We start from the raw sequence: 24,599 nt of genomic DNA, 5'->3' as shown, positions 1-24,599 counted from the left end.
GGAGGATATGTGGGACAGTTAGTTTCACCAGGGATGTTTTGATTCAATTTAAAATCCTTGCATAGAATATATTATACTCCTCAGCGGTTACATCGTATTTACCTCAGTGTCTCAGCTTCTTGCTGGAGATGTTCTTGCGATTCTGCGGGTTTCTCCCACATTTTCTGGGAGTGCCCACAGATCGCTTCCTATTGGTTGGGGGTGACACGGTTCGTCTCTGACCTGACTTCTGCCATAATTGGGGGTTTGTCTCCTTGGCCTGGTAGACCAGTTGGCGACTTGCCAGGGTGACACGTACCCTAATAGGTATCCTGTTGTTCTATGCAAGGAAGGCGATAGTCCTCAAGTGGAGATCGCACCTCCCCCCAACCATGGGCTTTTGGAAGGGACTGGTTAATGCTGTGGTGCTGTTGTACAAGGCGACGTATATTTCCAGAAATTGCCCTATGAAATATGAAAAGGTCTGGCAGGTATGGGTTACATCTACGGTAGATGAACGGGACTCGGAGCCGGGCACGCCTGAGGTTCCGGTAGGGTAAACCACGAGGGAAGAGATGATAAGGTTTCCTGACTTTGTTTCTCTACCGTTTTTCACAAGCTATAACTATATAGTGGGTACTGAGCAGTTCTTGTGTGGGAGGTCCTTGTTAGTGGCCTCCAATTGTTTGTGTTTTGTTTTGTGTTTTTAATGTGTTGTGGTTGTTGGCTGGGGTATGCCCCTATGGCCCTGTTTTGCACTTGACAAAATCAATAAAAAGAATTTTCAAAAAAAAAGATAAGAAAAGTGTTTGCAGATCTTGTCCCCTGATCAGAAGGAACACTGTCAACTTGTTTGCCAAGACCTGTTTACCCGTTTGGAAAAGGAGCCTGCTTTTTTGAGCTGAGTGATCACAGGAAATGAATCCTAGGTGTTTGAGTACAATCCTGAGATAAAGAAACAAAGTTCAGAATGGCACACACCCACATTATCTTGTCCTAACAAAGCTTGAATGAGCAAACCAAAAGTCAAATCAATGGTCATTGTTTTTTTTTTTTTTTTTTTGATTCATGTGGTATTTTCTATAAGGAATCTGTACTTACTGTTCAAACTGTGAATCAAAGATTTTCCCTGAAAGTTCTTGGTTGCTTGAGACAAAGTTTTTTTTTTTTTTTTTTTTTTTTTTTTTTGTGTTTGTCTTAAGATCAGCTTAACTTGGATCCTTTATCACAACAATACACCGAGTCACAGTGCTTTGGCTGTCAAAGACTTTTTGGCTGAAAAACATCATGGTGCATCCCCATGCACCCTAGAGCCCTGACTTTGCTTCTTGCGACTTTTTCATGTTCCCAAAGATGAAGAAGGGTTTGAAAGGACATAATTTTGGTAGTGTGGATAATGTCCAAGGAGCCACTACGCAGGCTTTGAAATCCATCCTACTTATAGACTTCTAGGGATGCTATAAAGAATGGAAAAATCGCTGGAAGCATTGTGTACACTCACAAGGTGCATACTTTAAAGGAAACAATGTTCAATTGTAAAATTTTTTAGTTAGGGTCCTTTCACACGGCCGCTCCGTGTGTCCGCAAATCATCCTATTTTTTTGCGGACATAATGTAAGTGAATGGCACTGCGGATGTCAGCGGAATACCATCCGCTGACATCCGATTTTCCTCCTTTCAGTTCTGTTCCGTTTTTTGGAACGGAACAGAACCCTATTTTTTCATCCGTATAAAAAACGGAAAGGAAGGAAAATCGGATGTCAGCGGTGTCATCCGCTGACATCCGCAATGCCATATACTTACATTATGTGCGCATATCATCCGCAAACGGATGGGATGATATGCGGGCTCACGGAGCGGATGACACAAATGTCATCCGCTCCATGAAAAAAAAAGTCCCGCAGCGGACTAAAGCAGTGGAGCGGCCGTGTGAAAGAAGCCTTATTTATTTATTTTTTTTAAATATCATTCTCATTACTTTCTGGACACACCTCATATATCGGAACAACCTTTTTTCAGAGGAAATAGTCAGTCATTGGCTGACCGTGTGTGAGTTAACAGGCTGTGCTGAATTTGCAGTGCGTCGGGTGGATCCTAAATCTCTAGAAATCAGTGGTTTCAGATAAGGACATCCACACTGTTACATATGGCAGTTGGATTTTAGATACAGCACAATGAGGAATTTCACTGGAGTGATATAAACAAACATAGTATTGTGGTGCAGCATGCTCTACGCAGCTTATTCCTCCAGAATTAAAAACAAAGTTACAATTTTGCTTGATTTTTATGCATGCATACTTGTTAGTGTAAATTTATGGTGTTGCCATTCACATTACAGGCCTTGTATGTGAAGAATTTGGAAAAAGCTAAAGACCGAACAAACATGTTAAACGAAGAGTGGGAGAAACTAAGAGTGCAACCAGTTAAGATGATGAAGCCTTCAAGTGGTCACCCATTTCTAAAAAGGGTAAACGCCTCTTATTTATATACAGGTCGTTCTTATTGTCTTCTTTGCTTTTGGGATATTTCAATCTCCTGTTTGTTTCAAGGAAATGCATGTTTTTTTCCCACTAAAGGTTAAAGTAGAACTAAAGGTAACACTTGTTTTGGATGGAGTAAGGGAGGGTTACTTATCGTTTTTTTAGTGCCGATACCGATATTTTGGTCATCGGATATCGGTATCGGTCGATATTGGCCGATATTTTTGGACATTTAAAAAAAAAAAAATTATTTTATTTTTTATTTGTCACAGGTACTGTTTTGTGGAGGGATCTGGGGGTCTAAAATACCCCAAACTTCTCCTCTGCACTTAAAAGCATTCAAAACAGCCAAGTTTGGCTGTTTTGAATGCTGTCATTTCTTTTAATATGGTGCCGAATACCCGGAAGTGATGTCACTTCCGGGTGTTTACATGGAGACCCAATCAGAGTCGAATGCGGCTTTGATCGGGTCTTCGGCAGCCGTCAATGTAGGATGCCCGGGTCTCCCGGTGGGACGGGAGACCCAGGCGAGCCGCGGAAGGTGGCGGGGGGGGGGGGGGTTGTCCCCTTCCTGCTCCTTGTAATGGCAGCCGAGCGGCTTCTCAGCCACATCGGCTGTCATTACAAGACAGCCGACCGTCGGCTATGGATACTGGTACCAGGGTGATGCCTCTAGCTGCACTCCAGCACTTTCCTGGAATATCGGCAATATCGGTAACCTCAGGGGCCGATTCTGTTATATCGGGGAAAATGCATATCGGCCTCCGATATATCGGCTTTGCCTATAATCGGTCGATCCCTAGTTATAACATTTGCCAGGTATATTTTTACCATTTATGTTTCATTTGGGAGATTTCCCTTCACTTCCTCTCCCATAAGAAAAACAAGAAGTGGGAGGAAATTCCCCCAAAGTTTGGGATTCCCTGGTTGTCATCAGGTTCACCAGAACTAGTGTCCCCACTGGAAAATTTCCCCACCATTCCTATTCTGGGGACAACACAAAATGTGGGATTTTCTTTCCCTTTTGGTGGTAATGGTAAATAGGGCAAATAGGGAGGGTGAACCTCCCTAATGGGCACAGACAGCAATAAGAACCTGACAAGTGTACTAATCCTTCTCCACTCTATCCAAAACTGAAAAACAGGTTTTGCCTTTCAATTATACTTTAACTCCAGGCAGATATAAAAGATACATTTTAATGCAGCACTGTATTGACGATTACTTTGCTAAATGTATGTTTTTTAATGTCAGCAATGTAAGTACCCAAATTTGGCTTGTCACCAGCCTATTGTAGTGTCCTGCACAGCAGAGTTCCGGGAGCCAGGAGGGAAAAGCAGCATAAGGAGCCAGTCAGTTATGTTAAGAGAAGAGCTCAATATTTGGGTGCGGCTGCACGGCCCTGAACCCACACTGCCTGTGTAGGGGACCTGCACTTCTGCCAAATTGGAAGCAGACTGCCTGCACAGGGATGTGCTATACACCTGTGCATCCTCTTCTTGGTAAACATGGGCCTCGCATGGGCATTTGCTTAATTATGCCCATGTGAACAAGGACTTACTCTTTTCTAATTACATTTATTCACTATGGTCAATTTATTTGGTACTGTTGCAGTTATCTATAGTCAACACTTTAATTAGTACTGTTGCTACTGTCTATTGTCACTTTAATTTGTACTGTTAGTCTTTTTGGAGTTCAAGTAATGGTAACATTGCTTTTTTTATTTTTTTTTTTATTAGTGCACTGTAGAAAGTAGCTTTCCTGGATTTGCTGTTCAAACTGTATTCACAATGTCTCTGAACACTGTGGCACTTGTTCCCATTATGTACTCTTGGTCACCCCTGCAGCAAAACTTCATGGTATGTTGTATGACTTCTTATCCTTATGTGTGTAATTATGTTATGGACCATCCAGTCAGTCCTTCAATCTGCTTAGTTTTAAATTCTTAGGGATGACCCTATGAAATATTACCAAACACCTAATGTGTCACCTCAAATTTATTTAAATATGTGTACATTCTTGACTTCATAAAATGTTTTTCACCAATTACATTATTTATATTAATGCATCAGTTTGCCTTTTGCCTAAATTAATTGCTTGAGTCTTGCATGTAAATGTGTGATTTAACAATGAAAATAGTGGGGCTTTATACTGTACCAAAGGTTCACTTGCTACATGGTTCTGGGTGCTTCATTTTAAAAAAAAATCTCACAAATATCTCCAATAAAAATATTTTCACACATGACACTAGCTTTAACCACATCTGGACCAGAAGGATTTGCCCCCTTAATGACCAAGCCGTTTTTTGCGATTCAACACTGCCTTATTTTAACAGACAATTGCGCGGTCGTGCGACGCTGTACCATAAAAAATATTGATGTCCTTTTTTTTCTCACAAGTAGTGCTTTCTTTTGTTGGTATTTGGTCAGCTCTGTGATTTATATTTTTTGCGCTATAAACAAAAAAGAGCGACAATTCTGAAAAAAAAAGAAAACAATATTTTTCACAGTCTGCTATATAACATTCCCCCCCCCCCAAAAATTAAAAAATCAAATTTTTTTTAACATTTTAGGCCAAATTGTTTTCTGCTACGTATTTTTGGTAAAAAAAATAGCAATAAGCGTATTTTGATTGGTTTGCGCAAATGTTATTGTGTCTACTACCTACAGGAAAGATTTATGTCATTTTTATTGTTGTTTTTTTTTAATAGTAACGGAGACGATCTGCAATTTTTAGCGGGACTGCGACATTGCGACAAACGGATCAAACCCCTAACTGACGTTTTTGACACTTTTGGGGGGACCAGTGACATTACTACAGTAATCAGTGCTAAAAATATGCAATGTTATTCTAATAATGACACTGGCAGGGAAGGGGTTAAAACAGTGGGTGATCAAGGGGTTAAATGTAAGCCTAGGGGAGTGTTTCTAACTGTATGGGGGTTGGGCTTTTGAAATGATCACAGAGACCTGTGATCCTATATAGAAGGATTACAGGTGCTCTGTGATCATTCCAGAGAGAAGAACGGTCAGCTGTGTTTACAATAGCTGACCATCCTTCTCTCTCAGCGGGGAGTGATTGCGGGTGCCCGGCGGCAATCGGAGCCACCAGCCCTGTGCATCGGAGTCCCCGCTGCCGAGTGGGAACGGGAGCACGCCGCCACGACGCACGCTTGCCCCCTAGCTGCAGGCGCAGGACCGACGGAGGGCTTTGTCGGTTCACGCAGGAGGACCAGCCTGCCGCAATATATCATAAGTTTACATACCCTGGCAGAATTCATGATTTGTTGCCCATTTTTAAGAGAATGTGAATGATAACACAAAAACTTTTCTTTCACCCATTAGAGTTTGGCTGAAGCCATTTATTATCAATCAACTGTAATTACTCTTTTTAAATCATAATGACAACAGAGACTACCCAAATGACCATGATCAAAAGTTTACATACCCCAATTATTAATACTGTGTATTGCCCCCTTTAACATCAATGACAGCTTGAAATCTTTTGTGGTATTTGTGGATGAGGCTCATTATCTTCTCAGATGGTAAAGCTGCCAATTCTTCCTGGCAAAAAGCCTCCAGTTCCTGTAAATTCTTGGGCTGTCTTGCATGAACTGCACATTTTGAGATCTCCCCAGAGTGGGTCAATGATATTGAGGTCAGGAGATTTAGATGGCCTCTCCAGCACCTTCACTTTATTCTGCTGTAGCCAATGACAGGTCAACTTGGTCTTGTGTTTAGGATCATTGTCATGTTGGAATGTCCAAGTACGTCCCATGCGCAGCCTCCAGGTCGATGAATGCAAATTTTCCTCCAGTATTTTTTGATAACATACTGCATTCATCTTGCCATCAATTCTGACCAAATTTCCTGTGCCTTTGTGGCTCACACATCCCCAAAACATCAGCGATCCACCTCCGTGTTTCACAGTAGGGATGGTGTACCTTTCATCATAGGCCTTATTAACTGTTATGGTTGTGGCCAAAAAGCCTAATTTTGGTCTCATCGCTCCAAATGACTTTGTGCCAGAAGGTTTGAGGCATGTCTCTGTTCTGTTTGGCGCATTGTAAGCAGGATACTTTGTGGCATTTGCGTAGTAATGGCTTTCTTCTGGCGACTCGACCATGCAGCCCATCTTGCTTCAAGTGCCACCTTATTGTGCATCTTGAAACAGCCACACCACATGTTTTCAGATAGTCCTGTATTTTACCTGAAGTTATTTGTGGGTTTTTCTTTGCATCCCGAACAATTTTCCTGGCAGTTGTGGCTGAAATTATAGTTGGTCTACCGGACCATGGTTTGCTTTCAACAGAACCCCCTCATTTTCCACTTCTTGATTAGAGTTTGAACACTGCTGATTGGCATTCTCAATTCCTTGGATGTTTTTTTATATCCTTTTCCTGTTTTATACAGTTCAACTACCTTTTCCCGCAGATCCTTTGACAATTCTTTTGCTTTCCCCATGACTCAGAATCCAGAAACGTCAGTGCAGCACTGGATGAAAGATGCAAGGGTCTGTCAGGAGCCCAGAAAAACTAATTGACCTTTTATACACACATACTAATTACAAGCAATATCACAGATGAGGATGGTTGCCTTTTAATAGCCATTTAAACCCCTTTGTGCCAACTTGTGTGCATGTTATTAGGCCAAAATCACCAGTGTATGTAAACTTTTGATCAGGGTCATTTGGGTAGTTTCTGTTGTCATTATGAGTTAAAAAGAGTAAACATAGTTGATTTATAATAAATGACTTCAGCCAAACACTAACCACGAGTGAAAGAAAAGTTTTTGTGTTATTCATATTCTATGAAAAATTGACAAGAAATCATAAATTCTGCCAGGGTATGTAAACTTATGAGCACAACTGTACCTGCTCTGTGAAATGGTATTGCATGGAGTGGTCCCTTATCTGCTCTTTTGGAGTCCTCACCAGCGATGTCCTTTCGTTGATCTTACGAGTGCTCCCTCAACGCAAGTTGAACCGGGCAGTGGGGGGTCTATAACTGCAAAAAGAACAGTGCTATCCCAAAAATATGTTCAATCTCTATGAGAAAATTCCGGAAAAGTGCATACCTTCATATTCTGTATAAAAGCAGTCAGCAACATGTAAACAGAAAAGTGAAATTTTCTTTAAAAAAAAAACACAGCAATCAATAAACACCAAAAAAAAAAAAACCTCAAATGCAAAAAAAAAAAGTATAACATACAAGAAATGTTAGTGTAGTCCCATAGTCCAATGTATTTGCACAACATTAAGCCACCTGGTAATGATCTTCAAAAAACCTTTGTACAGTGCCACCAGCATGTATTCACGTCTTCACCTCATGCCAACCAAAACACTCACCTTGAACAAGGACCACTTAAAATTCAGAAGGTCTAACAGCCATTGGTAAAGAAAGAGGGCTAAGTTCCTCTGCATCTGTGTTCAGAAGTAATGTCACACAGGGTTACCCAAATATCCCTCCTCTGAACATGCCAAATATGTAATAAGGCAATCATAGAGCTCTCTGTTTTATTCAAGGGTCACAACCGCAGAGCTAACATAGTACATTTACAAAAACATAGCATGGGTAAAAGACTTAATTCTATCAAAAGCTTCGCTGATGTCATTACGTTTGTACCGGCACCTTCTGGCTGACGAGCTCTGCAGAGAGGGACAGCTTGCTCTCCTATACCGGTTGGAGTATAGTACCTCTTTTGATGGATGGAATTAATCACGTGGCTGATGTGCAGTGCTATCCAACTGAGATCAGTGCAGTGATGATACTCTTTGAGCTTGGCGGATCGCACAGTTTCCTTTTTTTTTTTTTGTGTGAACTTTACTGAGATGTCACACAGACATCTCATAAAGTTCAATTGCTGGCCACACAGTGCGCTGCATTCAGTACTCTTCTTCAGCACACCACAATGCAGTGGTGTGAACTGGCCACATAGGAGACAAGGCATTTTGCCTTGTCCATACGGTGGGACTGCGCTGGAATAGCTGCCCAATGCAGTTCCACCATGTCTGGTCTGAATCTAGCCTAAGGGTGTGAATCACTTATCAAGTGCCAGCGGACTGCCCATTGAGCTATGTTTGGGGTGGTTGCACAGAGAGTTTTTTGTTTGTATGGGTCTATAGACACACATACTGTATTTTCTGGCGTATAAGACTACTTTTGAACCTCAAAAAAATCCCCCAAAAATGTGGGGGTCGTCTTATACGCCCAGTATAATATTTCCAAGGTAACCTAAGTATAAGTATTACCGGTAGATCATGTAATAGGGGGGTCGTCTTATACGCCCAGTCGTCTTATACGCCGGAAAATACGGTAGATTGTCTCGGCCACACTCCCCACTCGGATTTGACTGACAGCAGCAGGATCCAATATCTCCCACAGCTCTCAGTCTCCTGTGAGACTGGAAGAGGGAGCAGTGGTGCTAAAGAGAGGACAGCACTGGATCGGTGGAGGAGTAAGGTAAGTGGTGGTGCAGATATTGGAGGATTTTTTTTTTTTTTTTATTTACCCTAATGTAGAGAATGCATTAAGGGAAAAAAAACCTGCTTTAATTTAAGTTGGCCAGTACAGCTGATAAAATAGTTTGTTGAAGTACTGTTAAGTACCATGAAACTTCAGTTTCATGGTCACAGTTTATGGGGGTTCTCCATTAAGTTCTGGTTGGCCGCTCAGACCTACATTAAAGTGCATGTAAACTCTAACAATATTTTTTTTTTATTTGTTTCCTTTTGGTATGTTAAATATACCATTGAAAGCTTTATTATATTTGTTCTGCACGTAAAAAAAATAACTGGTTGCCCAGCCAGAAATCTTTTAAACAGATGCATCATTCCTGTGCTCACTGAATCTGGACTATTTAGTTAGCATTGTTGCTATCTTCATATACTACAAAACACCTCCCCTGTTAGGACTACATAACATCTCCTTCTCTTCTCCATAACACGTGTTATTTAGTCCTAACGCACTCCTTGTCCTAGAGGGGCAACACTGCTCAGTATGATTGTCATTCTTGGACAGGAAGTGTGATAATGGCAGCATTACCAGGTAAAAATGAATGAACAAAAAGTGTGAAAAAAAAAAAAAAGAAAACTAATTTAACCACCACATCTAAAGACCCATGAGCTGAAATACTTAAAATTTTTGTTCTTGGGTTCGGATACACTTTAAGGTTTACATGTAAATAACTTCCATGACTCTGTTCTGATGGAAGGCTGGCTTATCCTAAAAGAGAATCTTTGACACCCAAACAGAGGGAACTACTCACAAGGAGCTACTGCCAGTGAACAATACAGTATTTTAAAACATAAGTAGGGGTATACCACCTGTCAACTTCTTTAAAGTCTGCACATGCCCTGTGTTGATTGTGTTGGATTTTCCCAGAAATATATAGAGAATCCAATATAGGTGAATTAATTATTAGTTATTATCAGTAGAGTAAGGCCCCTTTCACACGGTCCGCATCCCGAAGCGGACCGTGCTCTGCTCAGCGGGGATCGATCCGCCGATCCCCGCTGAGCCGGCGGATGACGGCTCCGTCTCCGCACTGTGTGCGGAGAGGGAGGTGTCAGAGCCCCGCTGCTCTCTATGGGGAATCAGATGAGAGCAGACCGCCTGTCCGCTCTCATCTGATCCCATCCGATCCGATCCCCAGGACGGATGGAAAATAGGGTTTCCATCCGTCCAGATTTCACGGACAGGATCGGATGCGGATGGCAGCGGGTGTCAGCGGACATGTCACCGCTGACATCTGCTGCTCCATAGGGCTGAATGGGACATCCGATCAGATCTGCCTAAAAAACTGACAGGCGGATCTGATCGGAACGCCCGTGTGAAAGAGCCCTAAGTCTTCATTTCAGCACCCTGGGCTTTTCAGGAGTTATTGGTTGATCAAACCAGCCTGAGCCAGACTAATCCCTTTTTGCTGAAAAAATCACCTGAGCCTGATCATAGAAGTCAACATTGTTTACACATCACAATCTCCCCAATCCTTTTATTAATGCTGTTGAAGGAAGTTATGTCCTTAATTTAGATTTATGTTTTAAGTGTGCCTTTACTTGTCTTTTTGTCTGGAGGTGGAGGATGAAACTGTTCTGTGTAACATCCCTTACATGGGGGATGAGGTCAAAGAGGAGGATGAAACCTTCATTGAAGAGCTCATCAATAACTATGACGGGAAGGTGCATGGTGAAGAAGGTTGGTTGTGATGTGTTCTTGGCCACTTCTGATTTCTGGGTTTCTAGATTGTTCACTTTGTTTACAACTTGTCACTCTTCCTATCTAATTACACAGCCTTTTATTTTTGCCCAATCATAGACATGGATTTGACATCTACAATGGCATCAAGTCCAAGCTTACGTGACCGAGAACGAATGTTTCCATGTGGGCATTCTTTTCCTACAGGACCCAACAACTCGGCTAAAACAGGTTTGCAATTTTTTTTTCCTGAAGAAGGCTTCAGCAAAATGCAGCTGGTTTAGTTTGCTAACAGCATATAATGTAGAAACTCAAAGTGATTGTAAAGTCTTGTTTTTTTTTTTTTTTGTTAAAAATAACAAACATGGTATACTTACTTGCCCTGTGTAATGGTTTGCACAGAGCAGCCTGGACCCTCCTCTTCTTGGTTCCCTCTTTACTGCTGATGGCCCCTCCCTCCTGGTAATTGCCCCCTCAGCAAGAAGCTTGCTATAGGGGCACCTGAGCCACGCTGCAGCTCCCTGTGTCCATTCAGACACTGAGCCCGGCCCGCCCCCTCTCTCTCCTGATTGGCTCACTGTAATTGATTGACAGCAGCAGGAGCCAATGGCCCCGCGCTGCCATCTCAGCCGATCAAGAGGGAGAATCTCGGGCAGCCGAGACACTCCTGCAACATCGCGGGGTAGAGATTAGCTCAGGTAAGTATTAGGGGGGCTGAGGGGGGCTACTGCACACAGAAGGCTTTTTATCTTAATTCATAGAATTCATTAAGGTAAGATAAACCTGACTTTACAATCACTTTAAATGATCGTTCCCATAGCTACATAATTTGTATGCAAATATGTACAGTATTTTTAATGTTATCGTTTCCTCCAATTACATAGCTTTAGTGCCTCACTATCCTTGCACACTATCCTTGCAGTCTGTTTACTGGAACACCTCCATAACTAATTCTTGCTTTTTATGTGCCTTGTTCTTTTGTTATATATGGACTTCTTTTATAAATAAGGGACTTAGACCCCGTTCACACTGGGGCGACGCTACTTGCCGGGGCGTCCTCACAGGTCGCAGTGCGCAGCTCGCACCGCGACCTCGGAGCGGCCGGCATGGACTTCATATCATTGAAGTCAATGCAGGTCGCTCCGGGTCGCCCCAAAGAAGCTCCGGACCCTTTTTCTAAGTTCGGAGCGACTTGTGTCGCTCCTATTAGAACGGATCCACAGCTTCTCTATGGCAGGCGACCTACGGCGACCTGTCAGGTGACCAGGTCGCCTGACAGGTCGCCCCAGTGTGAACGGGGTCTAAAAGAACAATGAGATTGTGAGTTCTGGAATAGCTGTGCATGGTAACCAGTCATCTTCTGTATTTCATTGCCAAGCTTAAAGTGGTTGTAAACCCTTACATATACCCAGTGAAGTGACTAGGCTCAGGTGGTAAACAGAGATGAAACAAATCTTCCTACACATAAAAATAGGTTGTACCTGGTTATCTGGAGCAGTCTTTTCCCTACATCCATTCAAAGTCCAGAATTTACACAGGATCTCATAGCTCTGAAAAGCAGGCAGTGGAGAGCTGAATTTATATCAGTGAGAAGAGCTCTGAGACCCCCCTTCTCACAGGAACATAGCTCAAGCTGTGTCCTGGACGTCCCTTCCCTGTCTCCATTTTTCTCTTGCTGTCATTAAAACTTGTCAAAAGTAACTCATGTTTATAGCAGAGAAATAAAGTAACACACAGAAATTATACTTAGTGATCTGTATTGAGACAAATACACACTATGGAGGGATATGCTTTCTTCATATTTCATGTCTGAGGTTTACAACCACTTTATCTGAACAAGCTGAAGATAGAAGCTGAATGGTTGCCATGCACAGCTGCTCCAATTTTAATAAATCCCTCCCCTCCCCCATATCTTCCATGGAAGCCAGTTACTTCTTTTTATTTTCTAATTTGTATGAACATTTTAAAAGGGAGCGGCTAATTGGTTGGCAAAGGAAACTGTTGAAGAATGATGAAATAATGAAGCAGACTAGTTGTTATGGGCACAAGAACACCCAGTATTAATCACTTGCCGACCGCGCTATAGCCGAATGACAGCTATATCGCGGCTGGCTAGTTCTGAGAGGCTTTCATATGATGGCCTCCCATGCTTGCGCTTCTTGTGCGCTCCCCGGAAATGTCTGTGATTGGACCCAACGGATCATGGTAAAGGGCCAATCACAGCGACCCTTTACCGTGTGATCGCTCCATTCAATGACGAAGCGATCACTTGTCAACAAACCAAGATCATGCCCAGTTCAGCTCGCGCTGCTGCGGTGTTTCTCTCACCTCTCCTCATGCTGTATCAGTAAGAGGAGAGAGAAACACTGCTGCAATGCTAGCTGGGACAAACCCGAGTGCCTTACAGTGCCATCACAGTGCTAATAAGTTCCCTAGAGTACCATCACAGTGCCCCTACAGTGCCATCACAGTGCCAACAGTGCCACTACAGTGCTCAGCAGTGCCCTACGGTGCAACTACAGTGCCCTACAGTGCCACTACAGTGCTCATTAGTGCCCCACAGTGCCATCAATGAGTGCTTATCAGTGACCTACAGTGCCTTCAGTGATTGCTAATCAGTGCCACTACAGTGCCTTATAGTGTTCATCAGTGCCCATAGTGCTCATCAGTGCCTATCAGTGAGTGCTCATCAGTGCCACCCTATCAGTGGATCCTCATCAGCGCCTGTCAGTGCCATAAAAACGTGCAAAAAAAGTGAATTTCTATTTTCTTTTCACATTTTCCAAAAACGTGTTCAAAAGACTCATAATGGGGTGTTGCCAGACAGGGCATGTGAGCGGATCGGTCTCATGGAGCTCCATCACAAGATCCTGTAAACGATCCTTTCCCCAGCCGGATCCACCCCTAATACTGCTACGAATGGCTGCAGCAGATCCCCGGATGATCCCTGTTCCAGTGCCGCATGTAGGGAAGAGTAGAGAAGATACAGTGGCTGCAGAGGCCCAACATGGCACCAGATCAGCTACTCCTCAGCGTGTGACACCAGGCATGGAGAAGCCTAAAGAGACAGGAGCCAAAAGTAAACTCCAGCATCCTTCAGGTAAGGACAATGCTGGGAATATACTTCTATATGCCAGGAAACTGACTGAGCTACAGGGACAAGAGGAGGAAGAAGGGGAGAGCTCTGCACTTATGGCTGCCTATACTGAGTCTGTACAGGGTCTGGGAGCTGAATCCATGTTAATACAGGATCTGGACCAACTAACAGATGCAGAAGAATTACAGATGGGGGATAAGCAACCACATTTTGCAGGCTGCATAAATGTTCAGCATCTGGTAACACTGTGAAGCATCGCCTGGGGGGTGGGGGCTGACTGAAGAGGTGGCACTTCTGAGGCAAGTGATTACAAAAAATTAGTGAAAGAACCACGGCTGCAGAGAGCCGCATTAGCGACATAGAAGATAAGCTACCAGTCCTGATAAATTAATCCCGGTCTGCTACCTGGTTGGCGCATGCAAACAAAGATAAAACTGATTATATTGAAAACAGACTGAGACGTGATAACGTATGCATAGTGGGATTACCAATGAAAGTGGAGGTCAGAGACCCTACAGAATTTGTGGAATCGTGGCACCGTGACATATTTGGAAAAGATGCATTCTCCCCTCTTTTTGCGGTGGAAAGGGCTCACGGCATCCCTTCTAGAGCTTTACTGGATAATGCCCCCAGGCCTATGCTGGCACATATCCTCCACTACCGAGAAAGGGAAAAGGTGCTACGTTTGGCGAGGGAGAGAGATCTGATGTCTGGTTCAATGGAGTTAAGGTATCCTTTTATCCTGATTTCTCAGCGGAAGTGCAAAGACAGCGCTCCAAATTTATGGATGTCAAGCAGAGGCTACGTCGCCTGAGATTTGTTCTACGCTATGCTATACCCAGCCCGTCTGAGAGTGCCAGCCGAAGGCTGGGCGCAGTTTTATAATACGGTTGCTGAGGCAGCGGATTGGCTGGATATTCATGAGCCTTCACTCCGGCAGCACAATAAGAAGGATCTGTAAGCCTGAGAATGATCCCAACACTCCCCAACCTGTTATGGCAATGCCTAACCAGCTGTCTGGGCTACTCCGTGTGGTCACCCTGGCCGGGGACACTTCTTCTCTTTATGATCTAAGACTGGCTAAGCTCCCTGCAGTGTACACCCTTAATGGCTTTACTTGACTACCCTCAATTCTGCTTCTAGTGTGCAGTGGTCTATGGAGCAGGGTGTGCACGGTGGGATGATCCCAAGTTAAAGATTTATTTTTGTTTGGTCGAGTCTGGATACCTACTTGACTGTTGGTTTGTGTTGAGGCACCATTGTGCCTTTTTGAATAAGTTCTTCTTTTCTACTGATTTTTGTTTTGAGATGTCGCACACAAAAATTTCACAGTTTAAGTGGTGTGCCCAGGATTACCTATTCAAGGAGACGGTTTGCGACACAGTTCCCGGGTCAAGCATGGCCCAGCTACCTAGTTACACTGTCAAGATATAACTATGTGTCTCAGTATGGCTGAGGTCCCAGTGGTCTTGTGGAACGTTAGGGGACTTGGTAACCCCTTGAAAAGAACCATGTTGTCTACGGTGCTCTGCAAATATCACCCTGCAATTATTGGATTGCAGGAGACACACCTTACGGGGGGAATCACTGGGCTGCTTGCGATACTCCTGGGTGGGCTGGGCGTACCACTCTACTCACACCTCCCACTCTAAGGGGGTGAGTTTCTTGGTGCAAAGGTCACTTGCCTTCTGGGAATATCAGTCACAGGTTGACCCAGAGGGATGTTATGTGTTTTTACACTGCACACTGTTAACGGTTATTTGTGTGTTGATGGTGGTGTATGTTCCTCCTCTGTTCTCCTTTGTTCTCCTCTGTGGTGCTGCGGGAATCTGGTCTCATTCATGCTTGACAAGTCTGATGCCCCACTTTATGTGATGGAAGATTTTAATGGCATCCTGGACCCTAGAATTCATAGACACCCCCATCTCCTATGCCGACCCTATCTTGGGGCACAGCTCTCTCTCGCTTTATTGCGGAGATGGGCTGGGTGGATATGTGGCGCATAAAATATCCCAATACAATTTTCCTGCTTTTATAAAACCCACTCCACTCTGTCGCATATAGACCTCTGTGTGGGAACTGGGTCTGCTTTCTCCTTGGGGAATAGGATAGAATATGCACAGAGAGGGGTGTCAGATCACTCCCCACTGGTGATGTGGATTACAGCTAGACCGCTGGTCAATCTTGTAAGAGCCCCATGGTGGTTAAACGCCTTTTGGTTGAAGCAGTTTCCAGCAGATAATGATATTCAAACCCAAATTTAACTTTTTTTCGAGGATAACAATACATACAATAATGTCCTAATTCGATGGGATGCTTTTAAGTGTTTTCTTAGAGGCGTCTTTATTTCCCATATAAAAAATGTCCAGTCCAATATGAAACCATTGGAGGAGCAGCTGACTCAGCAGACCCGTAGGTTGTAGGAGGAATATATAGCTAACCCCACTGACAGTTCAAGGGCCACCTGGCTATCAGGGCAGGATGCTCTAAACCAACAATGTGAACCAACAAAGGGGATTTGCCACCAGACGCACCCTCTTGACCTACGCCTCTTACTGGATAAGCAGAACCATAGATGTTAATGGTCACAAACGCCCAGGACAAAGCATAAGCAACTGATCATCCAACAGAGAGCAGCAGTCAGTACGTCAGCAGTGGGTTTCCTATCAGTGGCTCAAAGAAATATAAAAAAGAAAAACTCCCATAGTGAAGCCCATCAAAATTTGAAACATTTATTGAAAGTGGTGGCAATAATTGCCTTAACATGTCTTGGATACAGCAAGTAAATTCCATAAAGTCCGTAAGGAATTCCAGCAAGCTGTTGGCTCATGTTCAGCTGCTGGGTAGCAGCTAAGGGCGTGCATGATGTCGACAGCTCCTGGCAACTCCCACTACCCCTTAGCTACTACCCAACGGCCGAACATGAGCCGACAGCTTGCTGGAATTCATACAGACTAAATGTGTACTGGTCGCAGTCATGTTAAAACAGGAAGGGCCAACCCCAAACTGTTCCCACAAAGTTGGGAGCATGACATTGTCCAAAATGTCTTGGTATGCTGACGCCTTAAGAGTTCCCTTCACTGTAACCCAACCCCTGAAAAACAACCCTACACCATAATCTCCCGTCCACCAAATGATTTGGACCCGTGCACAAAGCAAGGTCCATAAAGACATAGATGAGCGAGTTTGGGGTGGAAGAACTTGACTGGCCTGCACAGAGTCCTGACCTTAATAACTTTGGGATGAATTAGAGCACAGACTGGGAGCCAGGCCTTCTCTCCAACATTAGTGCCTGACCTCACAAATGATTTTCTGGAAGAATGGCCAAACATTCCCATAGACAAATGCCTAAACCTTTTGGACAGCCTTCCCATGAAGAGTTGAAGCTGTTATAGCTGCAAAGGGTGGGCCAACTCAATATTGAACCCAACAGACTAAGACTGGGATGCCATTAAAGTTTATGTGTATGTAAAGGCAGGCGTCCCAATACTTTTGGTAATATAGTGTATGAATTGTACATTTACATCAGTCCTTGCCCTCAAGGAGTTTACAATCTAACGTCCTTAACTCACACTCATACAGGGGCCAATTTAGACAGAAGTCAATTCACTTACCAGCATGTTTGTGGAGTGTGGGTGTAAACCAGAGTACCCGGAGGAAACCCACACAGGCACAGGGAGAACATGAACACTCCTTGCAGGTAGTGCCGTGGTTGGGATTCGTACAGACGACCCTAGTGCTGCTAGGCAGAAGTGCTAACCACTTAGCCACTGTGCTGCCAGAAAAGGTCTTTATCAGTTATTACTCATATCTTCTGGAAAATGTAATCTTTATACCTTTTCATTTTACTGTAATGACTTATTGATTGCTACTAATAATATATGATTTTGTTAAATTATGAGAGAGTGCTGACTTACTTTTTTTGTGCAGGTGCCGGTGTCTTAGATGATACTATCTTCTTGCAATTGGTAGACGCTCTTCTTCAATATGCAGATGAGGGGGAAAACGTCCATGCTGACCCAGGGGCAAACAAAGGAGAAGAGGTGAAAACAGATGGACCCATGACCAGAAAGAGGAAGAGAATAGCAGAGGAGGGTCAGTATCTTTTTGTGGAAACCTTTAAGGCAGTTAAATTTTGCTTCCCCCCCCCCCCCTAATTATTTATGATCAATTTACAGAAGGGGATACAAGCTGCCAGTAACATCCATTCATAAAATTTTCGCTGCTCCCTCGTGCTCCTACAAACGTACTCCAGAAATGTAATCAAAATGGCAGAAAGCAACTGTAGCAGAGCCATGGGGGAGTGTAGAAAACATTATGAATGGATGTGGAATTATTATGTAGGTCACAGACAGTGGGAGGATGAAAATTAAGGAAATTAATGTGCGGATGAGCAGACTAAGAGAGGTGAGTGATTAATATAGTGGCCAGATCAGAGGTAGGATTGAGCTGATATATTGTGTACTGTAGAATATTTCTACTTCCTCCACCAATTCATGTCTATGCCTGTCCTAACCCGACAGCTGTGTTGTCCCAGTTACTTCTTTTTACCACCACTGGATACCCAGTGGTTTATTACCCACCCGATCGGTGTGTGAGAGGAAAGTCCAAGCTGGTTGCTAACTTTAGCTGTTGTTTACATTGTTTTATGTGATCACAGCAAAGACATGAAACAGAGCCACTGAATTCAATTAAAGTAAATGTACATTCTCGTTTAAAAAAATAAAAATAAATAACAAACATCCTTTGTCAGCTTCTTCTCTTGGGTCCCTCTTTAGCTCTCCTGGCCCCTCCCACCTGTTGAGTGCCCCTACACCAAGCAGCTTGCTATGGGGGCACCCGAGCCGAGTCACAGCTCCCTGTGTCCACTCAGACACAGAGCCACGACCTGGCCCCGCCCACTCTCTTCTGATTGGCTGAATGATTTTAATTGACAGCAGCAGGAGCCAATCACACCGCACTGCTGTCTCAGCCAATGAGGAGGGGAGTCCCAGGCAGCTTAGACACTCCTACAATATCGCTGCATAATGACAGGGCTCAGGTAAGTATTAGGGGGGCAGAGGGGGGCTGCTGCACACAGAAGATTTATTTTATCTTAATGCATAGAATGCATTGAGATAAAAAAAAACTTCTGCCTTTACAATCCCTTTAATCGTGCTTCTAATAAACTCCATGTTTTGCCGTGAAAACCGTTTCCAAACTATGAATAAATATAAAATCAATCTAATAAATCACTCAAATTTTCTCATAAAAAATTATAAAATACACAAATCACAGTGATCATGCAATACTGTGTGAAGTGAAGATAGACCTTCATATGCAATGTAATATAAAAAAAAGTCAAATTCCTTATTAATCAGACTAAATTAGGGTTTACCAGTTCTAGAGACAACGTCCCAGCATCCACATCCTGAAATTAATATGAAATAAAGAACAAAGGAAGGAGAAAAAAAATCTTACCACTATAAAAGTGGACTTTCAACGATGTGGGGTTGTCCCTTGAGATGAGCACACAACAAATCGTATATAAAAAGATATATTTTATTGCACAAAAATAGTTTTTAAAAACTCAATATAAAAATACATATACAGAGAGAAGAAGCAAACAGGCCCATTGTACATTCACAACTGGTTCTAGAGAAAACTGAAGGTCCGACACGTTTTGCAGAACACCCTTTTGTTCCCACTTCGCTTCCTCAGGGACCCTCAATATTACCTAAGTTGTCAGATAAGTTGAAAAAGATAAAAAAACATATTATGCATATAGGATTTTATCACATATACAAATTTTCTGATTCTGCTGAGAACATAGCTGTGCTCACCAACTCCACCATGGAGAGACCACTAGGCCATCCAAACACGTATGGTACACACTGGGGTTGTATAATGACCGTATTTTCACCTGGCAGTACGGTCAGGGGCGGGTCTGATGGACACTGGACCGCGTTTGTAACAATCAGACGAGTTAGGGTGAACACCAGGTACTGAAACAAAGGGGTAGTTTAAATTGTATCACTGGAAATATTTCAGGAGACCCAAACCTATAAATAATAGTAGATAGAGCGTAGATAGCCAATGAAGTCAAACATACCATACAATCAACCCCACACACATAACAAACAAACTTCCCCTACATAAACTAACCCCAATTGTACACCCCTAAATGACCTCATACACCATCATAACAACACAAGCATTGACCTGTCATGCTAGAGCTAGTGCCCCTCCCCCCCCCAACCCACATAGACCACACAATCTATTGCATAATCACAATCAACAATTGCATATAGCCAATCACCCGGCCTGCCAATACAGCATAACAGACATAAATGCAGAGCATACATTCAATGATAGGACATACTCCCCCCCCCCCCCCCCCCTGTGCCCAAATAGTCTATCAGATAGCTCATGCTAATCAACCATGCCTATCATACCCCCTAACCCATGCTTACCTCCATGGCAGCCATACAATGCATAAACCCAGCAGGGTCCCAAGGGCAGGTCCCACAGCCCAGGCAATGCTGCACACCAGGATAGGTGATCGCTAACCAACCCCCATCACGTCTCCAACAATACACAATGGCACCTAATTCAGCACACCCCTCCCTGCTAAGTACACATTCATCATGACCATATATGATATTGCAATCAACCACCAGCGAATAAAGACAGGAATTGTGACCTTTTGCGTCTAGTTTAATTGCATGCTTGTGGGTAGCCACCTCTTAGGAGCTGTCTCTGGCGCCCAATCCCGCCGATCACCTTATATAACGCAGTCCCACTGGATGTGACAGGGCCATAACCCGGCCCATTGCATGACATCCAGTGCGGGAGCCAAAACGACTGCGCATGCGCACATCTCTGCGCGGACCGCACATACAAAAGCTTTGCGGGACCGCCCAGAGCCGTGTCACAGCGCCATTCCCAGCTGGAGTAAGAACATCTGCCGGGTCAGGACGGCTCAGGGGAAGAAAGGTTTCCTCCCATCCTGGCTTGGTGCCTGAGTGCCCATCGAAGAAGACCCCAGCCATCACACCCCCATGAGTAACCCATGGGCATTGTGGATAATAATCATAAATTGTATATACATTCCATGCATAAGTAACCTTAAAAAAAACATTCTTTTAGGATAGTACTAGACGAACATACATTATATAAATGGAGCTTGGACCAGGAAGGAAGGTCAATACATAACATATTGTTTAATTCTGACATGGTTCCTAATTACATAATGTCTATAGGAAGTGCTTAAAGGACATAGCTGTATTTAACCCTGAGAGTAAAATGCCTGTAAATTGTATATCCATTTTGCCTCCTGTTTTAATATTTGCTTGTTAAAATCAACTCCTCTGGGATTTGGGGGTATTTCTTTTAAGGACAAAGAAGGAAATTACTTTTGGGTCGTAGCTATGCTTCGGACCTACATGTTTGCCAATGGGGGTATAGAGGAGCCCCACATGAATGTAATATAGGTAATCCTGTATACGTCCCCCAAATGTCCTTTTTGTTTTCCCAATGTAGAATGATCCACAGATACAGTTAGTAATATAAATTACTCCCTCTGTCTGACAGTCTGGAAAGAATTTGGATTCAAAGATACCTCCTCTTGGAGGTAAGAGGGTATCTCCTTCTTTGACCCATGGGCACTGATCACATCCACCACACTGATAAGTGCCTATTCCCCCTATGGCTCCCTCCAAAACATCCAAAGGTAAATAATGGCTGTGGACCAAACTGTCTCTCGCGGATTTAGATCTACGATATACCAACTCTTGTGAACATATTTCCAGATTAGATCATCCTTTGTGAGGAAATGCTAATTACGAGTAAATATTTCCCTGACCTGTTCATGATGTCTGTTATGCTGTATTGGGGTAAAATTTTGAGGTGAGGGGCACTGGGTCAGGGGTGGGGGGGGGGGGGGGGGTCCTGGCAGGCCAAGGTGGTTGGCTATATGCAATTGTTGATTATGATTATGCAATAGATTATGTGGTCTGTGTGGGTGGGGGGCATTATCTCTGGGATGACAGGTCAATGCTTGTGTTGTTATGATGGTGTATGAGGTCATTTAGGGGTGTACAATTGGGGTTAGTTTATGTAGGGGAAGTTTTTTTGTTATGTGTGTGGGGTTGATTGTATGGTATGTTTGACTTCATTGGCTATCTACGCTCTATCTACTATTATTTATAGGTTTGGGTCTCCTGAAATATTTCCAGTGACGCAATTTAAACTACCCCTTTGCTTGAGTACCTGGTTTTCACCCAAATTCGTCTGATTGTTACAAGCGTGGTTCAGTGTCCATCAGTCCCGCCACTGACAGTACTGCCAGGTGGATATACAGTCATTATACAACCCCAGTGTGTACCATACGTGTTTGGATGGCCTAGTGGTCTCTCCATGGTGGAGTTGGTGAGCACAGCTATGTTCTCAGCAGAGTCAGGAAAATATGTATATGCGATACAATCCTATATACATAATATGTTTTTTTATCTTTTTCTTCTAAGCTTTTGTGACAACTTAGTTAATATTGAGGGTCCCTGAGGAAGCGGAGTGGGAACAAAAGTGTGTTCTGCGAAACGCGTCGCACCTTCAGTTTCCTCTATAACTAGTTGTGAATTCACATATTGTATAATGTTTATACATTGAGCTGGTTTGCTACTTCTCTTTGTATATGTATTTTTATATTGAGTTTTTAAAAACGATTTTTGTGCAATAAAATATACCTTTTTATATATGATTTGTTGTTTTGTGCTCATCTCAAGTGACAACCCCACATCCTTGAAAGTCTACTTTTATACTGGTAGGGGTTTATTTCTCCTTCATTTGTTGTTTATATAATAATAACATAAAATGTAGAAGGCGCAATATATTTATTCATAGCTTGGAAGTGGTTTTCACTGCAAACACAGATTTTTTGAGAAGCACGGCACATTTATTGAATTCATTGGTTTGCACAAAATATAGAAATGTGGGAAAGTACCTGCTGCTGACCCTATAGAAAACAATTCTATTTACTTTAGGTTGTTCACAAGGTTTTTTGTTTAAATTTCATTTCATTGGCTCTGTACCTTCAGTTTGTGAACTCCACTGCATAAAGCACAAGATTACTTTAAAACCTTGTGCTAATACCTACCAACACCTTTCCTAATTGATATGTAAAGCACATGATGGAAAGCTCTTGGTTTATGAAAGAGAAGCTTTGTCCTGTTCTCTTATGGAATGCTGAGCAGAGAGGATTCACAGGTTCCAATTTTTATATTCTTTAACATTTGTTGGATTTTAAGATCCAAGAGGGATCCAAGCAAGTGTTTTGCATCTTGTATACATCCTTAATGTAGTAACAGTTATGGTTGCATCTTTAAAATTATGCAGGTGAATCCCAGACAAACCCTGGAAGCAACCCTGCATCAAAAGGTCAGGCAGAGTCCAGAGCTGAGGGAGAAGAGAAGACCTCGGCTCAAAGCAAAACACGAGGTAAGGCCAAATATTTTATATAACAGTACAGGAGATAAATGTCCCCTGCATTTCAGCTTGCATTAATGAAGTCCAATCATATTGATAATAGAAAGTTGCTGAAACTTAGAGATACTAGTGGGAGATTTAGCTTGCCTCTACCTATCTGAAACTGAAATAGGCTTATGATAACTAAAGGGAACTTTCATGAGAAGGATGTACTCACAGCATGGGACAATTAGAAACACTTTGACCACTTAAGCCCGGGAAAATTTTACCCCCTTCTTGACCAGGGCTTTTTTTGCGATTCGGCACTGCGTGACTTTAACGGACAATTGCGCGGTCGTGCGACGCTCTACCTAAACGAATTTGACGACCTTTTTTTCCCACAAACAGAGCTTTCTTTTGGTGGTATTTGATCACCTGTGCGATTTTTACTTTTTGTGCTATAAACAAAAAAAGAGCGTAAATTTTGAAAAAATAACAATATTTTTCACATTTTTTATATGAAATTCCCCCCCAAAAAATGTAAAAATCAAAATTTTTTAACATTTTTGGCCAATTTGTTTTCTGCTACATATGTTTGGTAAAAAAAAAACGCAAAAAACTTATTTTGATTGGTTTGCGCAAAAGTTATTGCATTTACTAACTAAGGGAAAGATTTCTGTCATTTTTGGTGTTTATTTTTTTTAACGCGTAATGGCGGCGATCTGCGATTTTTTTTTTTTGCGGTACTGCGACATTGTGGCGGACAGATCGGACCCTTGACTGACATTTTTGACACTTTTGGGGTTACCAGTGACATTACTGCAGTAATCAGTGCTATACATATGTACTGTTACTGCAAAATGACACTGGCAGGGAAGGGGTTAACTTTATTGGGGAAGGAGGGGTTAAGTGTGTCCTAGGGGCGTGCTTTTTACTGTGATTGGACATGGCTACTAGTGTAGGAACAGTGATCAACGGTCCTACATAGTAGAACCGTATGATCACCATTCCTACACAGGGGAGAATGACAGGCGGCTTGTTTACATCAGCCGCCTGCCTTTCTCCCTTCACGGAGGACGATCGCGAGTGACCGGCGGACATCGGGTCCGCCGGTCACACGCACTGACTTCCCAGGGAACGAGCCGGGGCGGGCGCGCGCCTCCGCGGGCGTGCGCTCGTCTGCTATTGGCTCACAAGGAAGTGACAGGCTAGTGACGTATATATACGTCACTTTGCCTGGCCGGGGCTGACCGCCGCCGTATATAGTCGTGCGGCGGTCGGCAACCGGTTAAAGTATAACTAAAGGCAACATTTTTTTTAGTTTTGGATAGAGAGGAGATGGATTAGAACATCTGTCAGTTTTTATTGCTGTCTGTGCCATCGTTAAGGACATTCACCCTCTCAATTTGTT

The 24,599-nt window shown here is 43.1% G+C and overlaps 1 protein-coding gene across 1 annotated transcript in view; it reads left to right on the top strand.

Moving 5' to 3' along the window:
* Positions 1-24,599, top strand: part of EZH1 (enhancer of zeste 1 polycomb repressive complex 2 subunit) — a 212,296-nt gene that overhangs the window by 83,420 nt on the left and 104,277 nt on the right. The window contains exons 3-8 of the mRNA XM_082271240.1: positions 2,318-2,446; positions 4,196-4,315; positions 10,530-10,650; positions 10,771-10,881; positions 17,678-17,842; positions 23,120-23,221. Of these exons, the coding sequence (XP_082127366.1) occupies positions 2,318-2,446; positions 4,196-4,315; positions 10,530-10,650; positions 10,771-10,881; positions 17,678-17,842; positions 23,120-23,221 (748 nt within the window). The remainder of the gene's footprint in view (positions 1-2,317; positions 2,447-4,195; positions 4,316-10,529; positions 10,651-10,770; positions 10,882-17,677; positions 17,843-23,119; positions 23,222-24,599) is intronic.

Source organism: Pelophylax lessonae (assembly GCF_965119305.1).
Source record: "Pelophylax lessonae genome assembly, chromosome: 11".
Taxonomy (NCBI): Eukaryota; Metazoa; Chordata; class Amphibia; order Anura; family Ranidae; genus Pelophylax; species Pelophylax lessonae.
This window is presented reverse-complemented; position numbering and strand designations above follow the sequence as displayed.